Below are 12,203 nucleotides of genomic sequence, written 5' to 3' on the forward strand. Positions count from 1 at the left end.
CCGGCCCTCAAACGCTGCTGATGCTTTCAAGGACACCGCGGGAACTGAAACACACCGCTCACGTCACGCAGACTTTCTTTAAGGTGACCGTGATCGATCACGCCGCTCGTGCTTGGCATGACTCAGCTCTTTTTGTCTGTCAATACAGCAGATCTGTGGTGCATTCAGGGCCCTTCGTTAACTCCTAACATCAGGAATTATCATGCAGTCAGATGATATGTTTGTTTTCTTGGATATAATCTGTGGGATTAACACGTTAAAGATACTCTAACCGTCGCTCTGGACCGTGGCGGCTGTGAGACATTCAATCTTTCAGGTTTGACACTTTAAGTGACGATTCATCACTCGCAGCTGTCACCGTGACTGTCTTACAGACCGCCGAGTCAAATGAGTCTCACTCGGTGAAAATAGAGCCCAGATTTTTTCTGGCCTGACACTCGTCGGTCTCGGTGCTTCACTGCAGTGAAGCCGGCGTCTTCCTCACAGACGATCGCTCTCTGCTCAAACCAGCAGCAGCAGCAGCAGCAGCAGCAGCAGCAGCAGCAGCAGCCATTTTGCTGCCGTGCAGAGTGACTAATGCCTGTGGTGATGCTCACATGAACGCTGCTCTGCAGAGGAAGCACGACTGCTTCCACCGCGTCACAGTCATCGTTATCTCTCTGCAGCACCTTTGCTTCAACCTCAAACTGTCCCAGCACGTCGGACACACTGAGCTGTCTCAGCCTCACTGTTTCAGATCTCTCAGCTTTTTTCAGCAGCTCTGTTGTTTTTTTCCTCTTTGGTCCCGGGAATCAGAGCGGCAGTGTTTGGTGCAGCCAGAGGACGCCGGTCAGCGGGTTGGCGGTCAGCGGGCGCCTTTGGCGGTGGCAGTTGGTAGAAAGAGAGAAAAGCTGAAGAGCTGCTGATCATGAGGCAGATCTCTGAAACGTTTAAACACTGAGCTCGTGCAGAGTTTAAACCTGAGGTCAAACTGTCTGATCTTCATCCCGTCATCACCGTGAACACACAATACTTCACCCTGCTGTAAACTCACTGCATTAGAAAACTGGCCCCGGCTCTGTCTGCATGTATCTCTATGATTATCTTCATCTGTACAAACTATGAGCTTCTTCATCACGTGGCCTGGCTGACACTTTGAACATGAAGTCTGTGAATAAACCTTTTGAATATATCAGGCCAAATCACAGCAGAGTTAGCCCCCTTACAAATGAATGCAGAGTTGTTCAGTCTGATGAGCTGTGTCCTTCTGTCCATGCAAAGCACCGACATTTCTGTCTTTGCTAACCGTGTGTCATCAACCAGGACGGATCTGCCCACAGTCAGGAATATATAATATATCCTCCAGTATCTGTATGGAAACGTTTCCGTCTGTACCGCTGCTGTTTTCCAGCTGTGCAGGGAGAGTAGTGCATCTGTATGGCAGAGATAAGCTGCACATAGTAAGCTCTTTTCTATTGTAACGGGAGGCACTTTAGTCAATTCTAGAATGAGACGGGGTTCAAGGCACTAGAAACTAATTTTAGATAGATCTATGAAATTTGTTTAATATTACTGCTTTCCTTCTGTGTTTTTTTTTGTTGGTTTTTAAAGTCAAACGCAAGAAAAATAAAAAATGGGGTCACAAATCACATAAAATGATTCCATGCATCCATCGTCAACGCGTTAAAGAAACAAAAAGGACGATGTAACTTCAGAAATGTCTTTTTTTTTAAAGAGATCATCCGATATGTCTCTTCTGCTTTTTTTTGTTCCTTGTTTTTGTGTTTTTTGTTTTTTTCAGCAGATTTGTCCCCATCAGCAGCGTGAGCTCCGTCATGCACCGCATCTCCATCCTCCTCCAGCTCCCAGGTCCCTCCAACTGCAAGCGATTTAATACTGTAGTCATGCATTGAGTATACGTAGCTATACCATAGCTAATTAGGCCATAATGCTTTAGTATTTTTGACATGCCATGATCTTCGAAAAAAGAAGTGTTCCTGTTCCCTTTAATGCTTTTAAACATTCAACACTAAATGCTTGAAAAGAACTGAAATCAGAATAAATAGCCAGTGCACTTTTGGTGAAAACAAATGAGAAAAAACTGCGATTCCAGGAGGAGATGAGGCTCAAAGAAGAAATGTAAAAAATAAAAATGAGGTAACGTCTTGTGCATGCCGATATAAGAGAGAAGAGCGTCTCCACATGCTTCTATATAAAGGAGTGTTGCATGGCATCATACAGGGAACCTCCAGCCGACCTGTAGCAGCAGCAGCGGTGCAGATAATCCCTCACAAGGCTCGGCACACTTCCTGTTAGTTTCTGATAAGGTGCCTGAAAGAAGTCGATCATCGAGCGTCGACTTTTCCAAAAATGTCCCTGGAAAAAAAACACGCCTGAACTTCAGCTTGTAATCCACCGAGAGGCGCCGTCCTCAGCTGGGCTTTGATTTTTCCTTTTTTTAATATAATTTAGAGTCTGTTGCACAAAGCCCGGTCGGTGTCGGGAGGTTTGTGAATAAATTCTTCTGACAAATAAAATGTGCCATCAAATTACAAATGATTCCCTCAAACTCTCAATAAACGAGGTTTTATATCAGGAAGTCTGCTCACGTTTTCATGTTGATGCCTTTTTTCTGTCCTTTGTGGAAGAATCCAGAACAAGTGACGTTCATCATAAACTGATCTGCATTAACTCCATCAGTTTACTGCACTCCTGTACCAAAAGACCCAGCAGACCCTTCCTACGTTTCAAATAATGCGACCTGAAGATAACTACGAAATGCCTTTGTCGGACTCTTTGTTGAGATATCCTGACTGTTCTGAGCTCCAGCACCTTAAATCTCCCGTGATGCTGAACTCAGCGGATGTTTTATCAGACATCCACATCAGTCAAACTGCAGCGCGAAAACCAAGATCGGGCTTGTTTCTAAGACTCGGAGGAGTGATGGATTCCCCGTCAGTTTGAGGGAATGAAGTAATTCAACGGCACAAACTGTAAAAAGAATTTATCCAACGTTCCCCGACAGCTGCTGATCTTTGAACTATTGCCAAACAACTCGTGAAATAACTGAGACTACCGTTTTTTAGAAACTGACCATGTGTGCCGTTAAACTCTGAGTATTCACACGTTTGAATGAATCAATGCAAAAGAAGAATAAAATGCACCAATGGAGATAAAGCATCCAGATATTTCTACAATATTTACAGCAGTGTGTCGGACGCCGGCGCCGCCGCCTCACACGTCGGTCAGCAGCTTCCCCTTATTCACGCAGTTCTGGCTCGGCGCCGTGCAGTTGGCAGTCCTAAGGTTTGCTTCCCTAAAGTTATCGATGCTGTTGTTCATGTCCTCGTCTATCTCCATGTACTCCGACTTGCTGACCACCGAGGAGCTGCGGCGGCTCGAGTTGGTGTCCGACGCCAAGTTCTGGTTGCTGACGTTGAGCAGCTGGGCCTGCTCCTCCCCCTCCGTCTCTCGGTGGTAGAAGTAGTTGAAATTGGAAACGATGACGGGAACCGGGAGGGCGATGGTCAACACTCCGGCGATGGCGCACAGGGAGCCCACGATCTTCCCTCCGATGGTCACGGGGTACATGTCCCCATAGCCGACCGTCGTCATGGACACCACAGCCCACCAGAAAGCATCCGGGATGCTGGTGAAGAACGACTCCTTCTCCTCGGCCTCGGCGAAGTAGACGGCGCTGGAGAACAAAATCACGCCGATGAAGAGGAAGAAGATGAGCAGGCCCAGCTCCCGCATGCTCGCCTTTAGAGTTTGCCCCAAAATCTGGAGCCCCTTTGAATGTCGGGACAGTTTAAAGATCCGGAACACCCTCACCAGGCGGATTACCCTGAGAATAGCCAGAGACGTGGCCTGTTCGCCTCCTCCCTTCCCCTCCTTGTTGTCTTGGTCGTCGGCCAGCTCCGTTCCGAGCGTGATGAAGTACGGGATGATAGCCACGATATCGATAGAGTTCATCATGTTTTTAAAGAACGCCGCCTTGCTGGGACAAGCGAAAAACCGGACTATCAACTCAAAGGAGAACCAGATGATGCAGAGCGTCTCCACCACAAAGAAGGGATCCGTGAGGACATTGGGTTTGTAATACACGGTGATGTTTCCCACCGTTTGAAACCGCTGACTGGGGTCCTCCTTCAGTTCTGGTAAAGTCTCCAAACAAAATATGACTATTGAAATAAGAATAACCATCACTGAGACGATGGCGATCCCCCGGGCGGGCCCCGAGCTCTCCGGATGTTCAAAGAGGAGCCAGATCTGACGCTGGAACTCCTTCTCCGGCAGTGGACGCTCCTCCTCGCGGATAAATCCTTCGTCCTCTCGAAACTTCTCCATGGCCTCCACGCCAAGTTCGTAAAACTTAATCTCCTCTGAGAACATATCCAGGGGCACGTTGACCGGTCTTCTTAGCCTTCCACCGGACTGGTAATAATACAAGATGGCGTCAAAACTCGGGCGGTTCCGGTCGAAGAAGTACTCGTTTCGTAAGGGGTCGAAGTAGCGCATCCTCTTCTTGGGGTTACCGAGGAGAGTCTCCGGGAACTGAGCCAGAGTCTTCAGTTGGGTCTCGAAGCGCAGCCCCGAGATGTTGATTACCACCCGCTCACAACAGTCATGGTCGTCATGGTCGTCGTCAGGTGGGTAGGGGTCCTGCGGGTGTCCCGGCAGGGTGGAGGTTTCATCCATGTTCTCTGTGGACACCACAGTCATCCTTCCTGGCGGGTGGAGGACAGGAGGAGGAAGCGGTGTGAAGGTGAGGAGCAGCAGGTCGAAGAGATGAAGCCTCTACTGAGGCCGGCAGCTATGCAGAGTTTCCCGGTCCAACACCAGCATCACTGTCGTCGTCTCCGAGCTGAAGCAAAGCTTCATCTGCTCCACCTGCAGGAGGGTGAAACAAACGGGTCAGAGCTTCACGCCTTCAGCCTCATGCAGCACGGCAGCGTCCTGCTGCAGTCGCTGGCTTTTTACCGCATACATCAGTATTCAAGTTTGCTGCGCTGCCCTGTCTGCGCACTCGCAGCTTCACCTCACACATGAACTCACACTCAGATCAGAACCAGCTTTCAAATCTGACAAAGATCCACGAGGACGTACCTGAGCCGGGTCCAGACCAGCAGCTGAAGCTTCAATGCAGATCTCTCTGACAGTATCTCTGAAAAATGAATACACTATGTTGTCTTGGTTAACATCCGTATCCTCTTGGTGTAGGTTTGCAGCGTCGATCGGAGCAGCCCGCAGCAGGAGGAGGAGGAGGAGGAGGAGGAGGAGGAGGAGGAGGCTTCAGGCTTTGGACCGAGGCTCAGCAGCAAAGATCCGGACTGACAATCTGTGAAAAGCATGCTGGACAAGAACGCAGGCTGCTGGAGAGACGGACCCTGAACGCTGGATCCCGGTCCCGGTCTGATGGAGAGAGGGACACACTGCAGCATCAGCACGAACACGCGGTGCGGGGCTGTGCGGGGCTGTGCGGGGTTTCTCTATGCGGTACAAAAACAGCTGAAAGACACGCGGAGGGCTCGAAGCAAGAGCCGGTCACGATCCCGCACTTTGGCGCACCGCACTGAGGATGCGGGTCCGCTCATTTGGAAGCATATTGCGGGATATCATGGAGAGGAAAAAGGAGAAGTGAGTGAAGGAGGGGTTAGGAGAGAGAGAGAGAGGGAGAGAGAGAGAGAGAGAGAGAGAGAGAGAGAGAGGGAGGGAGGAGGGGGTTTCGACGCAATGCAGACAGACTGTAAAACACAGTTGGGCTCTACAGTATCTGCAGCTCCGGTACCGAGCAGCAGCAGCAGCAGCAGCAGTCGATCCGGTTCTGCAGGACGCTGCTCGGTCCAGGCTGAGCTCTGACTGCAGGAATCTGCAGCGGGAAGCGGCTCCATCATGAGTTCTGTTTGCGACAGTCAGGCATGTCGGAGTAAATATCCCGGTGTTGCCATGGCGACAGGGAGAAAGCAGCAACATCTAATCTGTAAACGATCAATAACTGATACGGAAGCCTGTGAGTGCCAGATCAATGTCAGATCCAAATAAAGATTTTTAATTACAGATAAAGTCCAATAATTATTTTATTACACTATGAAACAAGAAGGATGAAAAACTACATTTAGTGTGTGTGTGTGTGTGTGTGTGTGTCTGTGTGTCTGTGTGTGTGTGTGTGTCTGTGTGTGTGTGTGTGTGTGTGCTCGTCGACCACGAGGACTGTTCAGTCGTGCACGTGCACAATGATCCATATGTTATTGTAACCTCTGACCTCAGATGATAATCCAGCCTGACTTCAGGTGAAGTAAACTGTGTCATGCCAGAACCTGAGCTGGGCGGGCTGTAATGGCAGCTCACACGTTAGCGGGCTTCCTGTTTGTGTGTAGGTGCTGCAGCTGTCGACCAATCAGACGCAGAGTTCTAGCTGCAGCATGGTGGCGGTGCTGAACACAGCTGGACCCGCCATGATGACCTCACGTGCTTCATGGTGTCAGGCGATCCGTTACAAAGGACCGGCTGCTGCCGCTAGAACCGGCCCAGAGTCGGGTTACAGCCGCTTCAACCCGACTGAAACTGCAGATGGAGGATGGAGCGGCGCCTGCAGTCCTTCCTCAGAGCTCAGCCAATCAGGAGCTGACATGTGCGCTCACTGAGCTCCCATAGGCCAAACGTGATGATTAACCTGTACTCGAGTATTTCTTATGATTACATTACTTATGATCCAAAACTACTGAGTTTGAACTCTCTGCTTTCCTCTTCTTAGCTTCCTCCGTCAGCGTCCTCTTCACTCTCTCCTCCTCTGCCATCATGTCCATAGAAGCTGCTGAGCCTGGTTACATTGCTAAGGCTCGCCCAGCTCTGATTCTGGCACAACACTAGCTGCACTCCCCCACGTCAGGCTTGAAAACCACCTCCTAACTACAGCCTGGCTACCAAACTGAGCTAACAGCAGCTACCAAACTGAGCTAACAGCAGCTAACAGCAGCTACCAAACTGAGCTAACATTAGATTGTCGTGGGTCAGTTGTCTTTAGGCCGAAGCCTGTTCTTCATATGATGATGATGATGATGATGATGATGATGATGATGATGATGATGATGATGATGATGATGATGAGGAGGAGGGACTCCTCTCCTTCCTGCGTCCCCCTGTCATCCTGCCTCGTGCTCGAATCAGGGGCAACGTACTCATTAAGCCTTCCTCTTCTTCATCACTCTCTCCATCCTCCCCCAGAGAGAGAGACAGACAGAGAGAGACAGAGAGACAGACAGAGAGAGACAGAGAGAGACAGACAGAGAGAGACAGAGAGACAGAGACAGAGAGAGACAGACAGGTGAAGATGGTGGAAAATCGAATGTTGTGCTGCTGGAGAAAAAAATGCTAAAGCTACATTAGGACATCTCGAACAAAGTCATGATGCAAATATAACTGATCATCTCAGAGACTACGTCCAGGTTTTAGACAGTCTGCGGGGATGTCTCGGAGACTACGTCCAGGTTTTAGACAGTCTGCAGGACGTCTCCCGGTTCAGGTCATTTATGTTCTGTCAGTGTAAACACAGAAACATCAGCTGATCACGTCGATGTCCAAACGGTGCTTTCATCATCAGGACGTTGACCTGAATGGGACACGTCGTCAATGAGACGATCAATGAGAGCAGAGCTGACATGTTGATGCTGGAGGAGTCCAGCTGTCAGGTTTGACAACTGATCAGTGACTTCATATGACTGCGAGGCCCGAGGACAGACGGCAGATAAAAGGTCCGTCAATACCACAGACAGGGAAAGGAATTATGAACATATGAAAACATGAAAACATTTCCTTCATGAGGACGAACAGCACCAGAGAAGAACCTGCAGGACGTGGACAGAACAGACGGAGCAGCAAACAGCTGCATGAAGACATGATGTGACAGAAGGACAGCAGCAGGAGGACGGAGACAGGTTCCTGTTCAACATGAGAAGACCAGCACCAGTCTGACGTCCTGCAGACTGTCTAAAACCTGGACGTAGTCTCCGTGACGTCCCCGCAGACTGTCTAAAACCTGGACGTAGTCTCTGTGACTCAGTACAGTTGTCATGAACGGGGAAATTAGCTACAGAGACCAAAACTGTTTTTTGTACCAGGCTGTAAACATGTTTATTTCTGCTGTGAAGTTGGACATTTGGACATGGGGACTTATGGAGACACTTATTATTTTTGCATAAATCTTGTTCATTTGTTCAGGTTTGATCATTTCATATACGTTAGAGGAGCTAACGTGTGGTTCTGGGTCCTGGTCCTGGGTCGGACTCTGATCAGTCCAAACTCTCATGGTCAAACATGAACGTCATGACATCAGTGTTTACTTCACATTCCCTCCATCTTCTTCATCTTCATCATCATCTGCAGCGCTCCGTGTCCGCTCTCCTTCCCCTCCCCCGTCCTCTCCTCCCTCTCTCCTCCCTCTCTCCTCTCTCCCCCCGTCCTCTCCTCCCTCTCTCCTCCCTCTCTCCTCTCCGGCTCTCCCATGACTCTAAAATTAGCTCCCTGAAGTCTCCAGCAGCTCCCTGAGGGCCATATGTTGGTCTTGAAGGGCACGGCATGAATTGGCTACGCTCTCCTCGCTGCATGCTCGCGGACTTATAAATAACTCAGGAGAAAGCGGTGGGGGATCTGCATAAGCATTATATAAGCATCCCGTGTTTATGAATGAGGGAGGCTGCTCCGTACATTCAGAAGTCCTTCCTGCAGCTGCTGCTGGAAACAGCCTCCACCCGTCCACGTGTGGACACACCGACACTTTAAGTGATACACAGGAAAACTATTTTCATTCACTGAATGACTTTTACTGTAACAGTGTGCACCGATCTACAGTATGAACATGACTTGGAAAGGTCTAGTCTCCGTGACATCCCCACAGACTGTCTAAAACCTGGACGTAGTCTCTGTGACGTCCCCGCAGACTGTCTAAAACCTGGACGTAGTCTCCGTGACATCCCACAGACTATCTAAAACCTGGACGTAGTCTCCGTGACATCCCCGCAGACTGTCTAAAACTGGACGTAGTCTCCCGTGACGTCCCACAGACTGTCTAAAACCTGGACGTAGTCCTGTGACGTCCCCGCAGACCGTCTAAAAACCTGACGTAGTCTCCGTGACGTCCCCACAGACTGTCTAAACCTGGACGTAGTTCTCTGTGACGTCCCCGCAGACCGTCTAAAACCTGGACGTAGTCTCGTGACTGACCCGCGCGACTGTCTAAAAAACCTGGACGTAGTCTCTGTGACGTCCCCGCAGACTGTCTAAAACCTGGACGATATCTGGTGACATCCCACAGACTGTCTAAAACCTGGACGTAGTCTCTGTGACATCCCCCAGACGTCTAAACTGACGTAGTCTCGTGACTCCCGCAGACTGTCTAAAACCTGGACGTAGTCTGTGAGTCCCCGCAGACTGTCTAAAACCTGGACGTAGTCTCCGTGACGTCCCCGCAGATGTCTAAAACCTGGAGTGTCTCCTGACGTCCCGCAGACTGTCTAAAACCGGACGTAGTCCTCCGTGACGTCCCGCAGACTGTCTAAAACCTGGACGTAGTCTCCGTGACGTCCCCGCAGACTGTCTAAAACCTGGACGTAGTCTCTTGACTCCCACAGACTGTCTAAAACCTGGACGTGTCTCGTGACATCCCCGCAGACTGTCTAAAACCTGACGTAGTCTCTGTGACTTCCCACGCAGACCGTCTAAAACCTGGACGTAGTCTCTTGACGTCTCCCCGCAGACTGTCTAAACCTGGACGTAGTCTCCGTGACGCCCACAGACTGTCTAAAACCTGGACGTCTCCGTGACGTCCCACAGACTGCTAAAACCTGGACGTAGTCCCCGTGACTCCACCTTAAAATTTTGTATGGAATCATGTGACATACAACTTAACCATACGTATGGTTACGTAACTATGGAAACAATAATTTGACAACATAATATTAACACGACTTGCTGCTCATGTCATCATCAGTGTATGTCAAATACAGTTAACATTAATATCTGTGTTATGTTACTGTCACCTCACTGAATGGTCTGAAGCTCGGTCTGACCATGAAGATGGAAATATTAAAACCAAAAGCAACCTTCAGGGAATCCCAGCATGCATCATGTTCATGTGTGAGAGCTATTTATAGCCCGCTCGCTTTCTTTGAGGGATCTGCATCTATTTCTGCCGAGGGTCTTCGGTCTGAACCACTGAGCGTGCAGGAGGGTTCCTGTGTGTGTTGGTGTGGTGTGTGTGTGTTGTGTGTGTTGTGTGTGTGTGGGGTGTGTGTGTGTTGGGTTTTCCTGCCTCCCCTCCATACAGCTCTTCTCACTGATGGTACGACCCAGAAATTATAAAAATAAAAGAAATGTGCAGTTTGTGTGGGGTCGACCTTCTTCTGCCCCTCAGGAGGAATGTTTGAGTGCAGTGAACAATAAATGAACCCTGAGACTGCCGGACCTGAACTTTTATTTACTATTAGAGAAAATGTTGAAATTCATTTTTAATCACCTGCTACATTACAAAGCATTAACCACAGCAGCTGATCTCACTGCCTGTACCAGCAAGCTTCAGCCCAGACCAGAACCACGACCCAGCAGCAGCTGATTCTCACTGCCTAGTCCAGCAGCAGTCCAGCCCAGCTCGGCGTCTGTCTTTCAGCCTTTTTTTCACCAATCTCCCCCAACCCCTAAAGTCGTCCCACTTTTCTTGTCCGGCGGCTCTTGCTCGCTCCCTCTCTCCTTTTCTCTTCTTGCTTCCTCCGTCAGCGTCCTCTTCACTCTCTTCTCCTCTGCCTCATGTCCATAGAGCTGCTGAGCCTGGTTCCACCCTCTTCTTCTCCTGGTCGTCCATAACGCCTGTTGGTACAAACACTCAGTTCGTCAGCTTGGCGTGAGCTCAGAGCGACGGGTACCCGTCGCTCTGAGCTCACCGCCAAGCTGAGAACTGAGCTAACAGCAGCTACAGCTGTCAGCAGGTTACTTCACTGTCCATCATAAACTCTGTAAATCACAGAGAGTTGAGGCGGAGCAGCTGGAGGACATCAGAGGGAAAACCAGAAAACATTTCCTCCATAAAATGTTTCCGTCAGCGTCCTCTTCACTCTCTGCTCCTCTGCCATTACGTCCATAGAAGCTGCTGAGCCTGGAATCTTCTTCGTCTTCTTCTAACATGAGCTAACTCAGAACTGTTTAAAGTAATCTGGATACTTCCTGTGAAATGAGTAGGAACAGTCTTTCCTTATTGGTCGGTCACAGACTTCCAGGATTTCCAGGATTTCCAGTCCCAGCTAACGAAATGCTCCTGAGCAGCGAGCCCCGGTGAATGAAGCGCTGTTACTGAACAGAACCCGTGCTGAACGTCTCAGCTGTGACAGATGAAGGAACTGTTGGGTTCACTGAGCCCTCACAGATCTGCATCCTGACGCCGTTACGTCCAGGAGAGACGGGAGAAGTGAAACCACATCGGACGTGGACCGAGCGGAGCCGTGTTTCAGAAACACAAAGAGATTGAGCCGCTCAGCAAACCAGAAAGAAATGTGTGATCGTTGATGGAAGGAACAGAACCTGCAGAGACCTTCAGAGACTGCAGAGACCTGCAGAGACCTTCAGAGACCTGCAGCGACCTTCAGAGACCTGCAGAGACCTGCAGAGACCTACAGAGACCTGCAGAGACCTGCAGAGACTTCAGAGAGTGGATGAGAAGATAAACAGCAGCCCGGAGCTTAGCTTAGCTTAGCATAAACTGGAAACAGAGGGAAACAGCTACCTGGCTCAGACAGTCTGTGGGGACGTCACAGAGACATAGTCCAGGTTTTAGACAGTCTGTGGGGACGTCACAGAGACTACGTCAAGGTTTTAGACAGTCTGTGGGGACGTCACAGAGACTACGTCCAGTTTTAGACAGTCTGCGGGACGTCACGGAGACTACGTCCAGGTTTTAGACAGTCTGCGGGGACGTCACGGAGACTACGTCCAGGTTTTAGACAGTCTGCGGGGACGTCACAGAACTATGCCAGGTTTTAGACAGTCTGGGGGACGTCACAGAGACTACGTCCAGGTTTTAGACAGTCTGTGGGGACGTCACAGAGACTACGTCCAGGTTTTAGACAGTCTGCGGGACGTCACGGAGACTACGTCCAGGTTTTAGACAGTCTGCGGGGACGTCACGGAGACTACGTCCAGGTTTTAGACAGTCTGCGGGGACGTCACGGAGACTACGT

The 12,203-nt window shown here is 49.8% G+C and overlaps 1 protein-coding gene across 1 annotated transcript; it reads right to left on the minus strand.

Moving 5' to 3' along the window:
- Window positions 1–766: 766 nt before the first annotated feature.
- Window positions 767–6,026, minus strand: kcna1b (potassium voltage-gated channel, shaker-related subfamily, member 1b). Its single transcript, XM_027272237.1, has 2 exons — window positions 5,089–6,026; window positions 767–4,872 (listed from the first exon to the last, which is right to left on the minus strand). The coding sequence occupies exon 2, from the start codon at window positions 4,702–4,704 to the stop codon at window positions 3,214–3,216; it is 1,491 nt and encodes a 496-aa protein (XP_027128038.1). The 5' UTR covers window positions 4,705–4,872; window positions 5,089–6,026; the 3' UTR covers window positions 767–3,213.
- Between the last annotated feature and the right edge of the window lie 6,177 nt (window positions 6,027–12,203).

Source organism: Larimichthys crocea, chromosome XX, assembly GCF_000972845.2.
Source record: "Larimichthys crocea isolate SSNF chromosome XX, L_crocea_2.0, whole genome shotgun sequence".
Taxonomy (NCBI): Eukaryota; Metazoa; Chordata; class Actinopteri; family Sciaenidae; genus Larimichthys; species Larimichthys crocea.

Coding starts and splice junctions, on each gene's coding strand:
- kcna1b (XM_027272237.1), bottom strand. CDS start 4,704: ATGACTGTGGTGTCCACAGAGAACATGGATGAAACCTCCACCCTGCCG.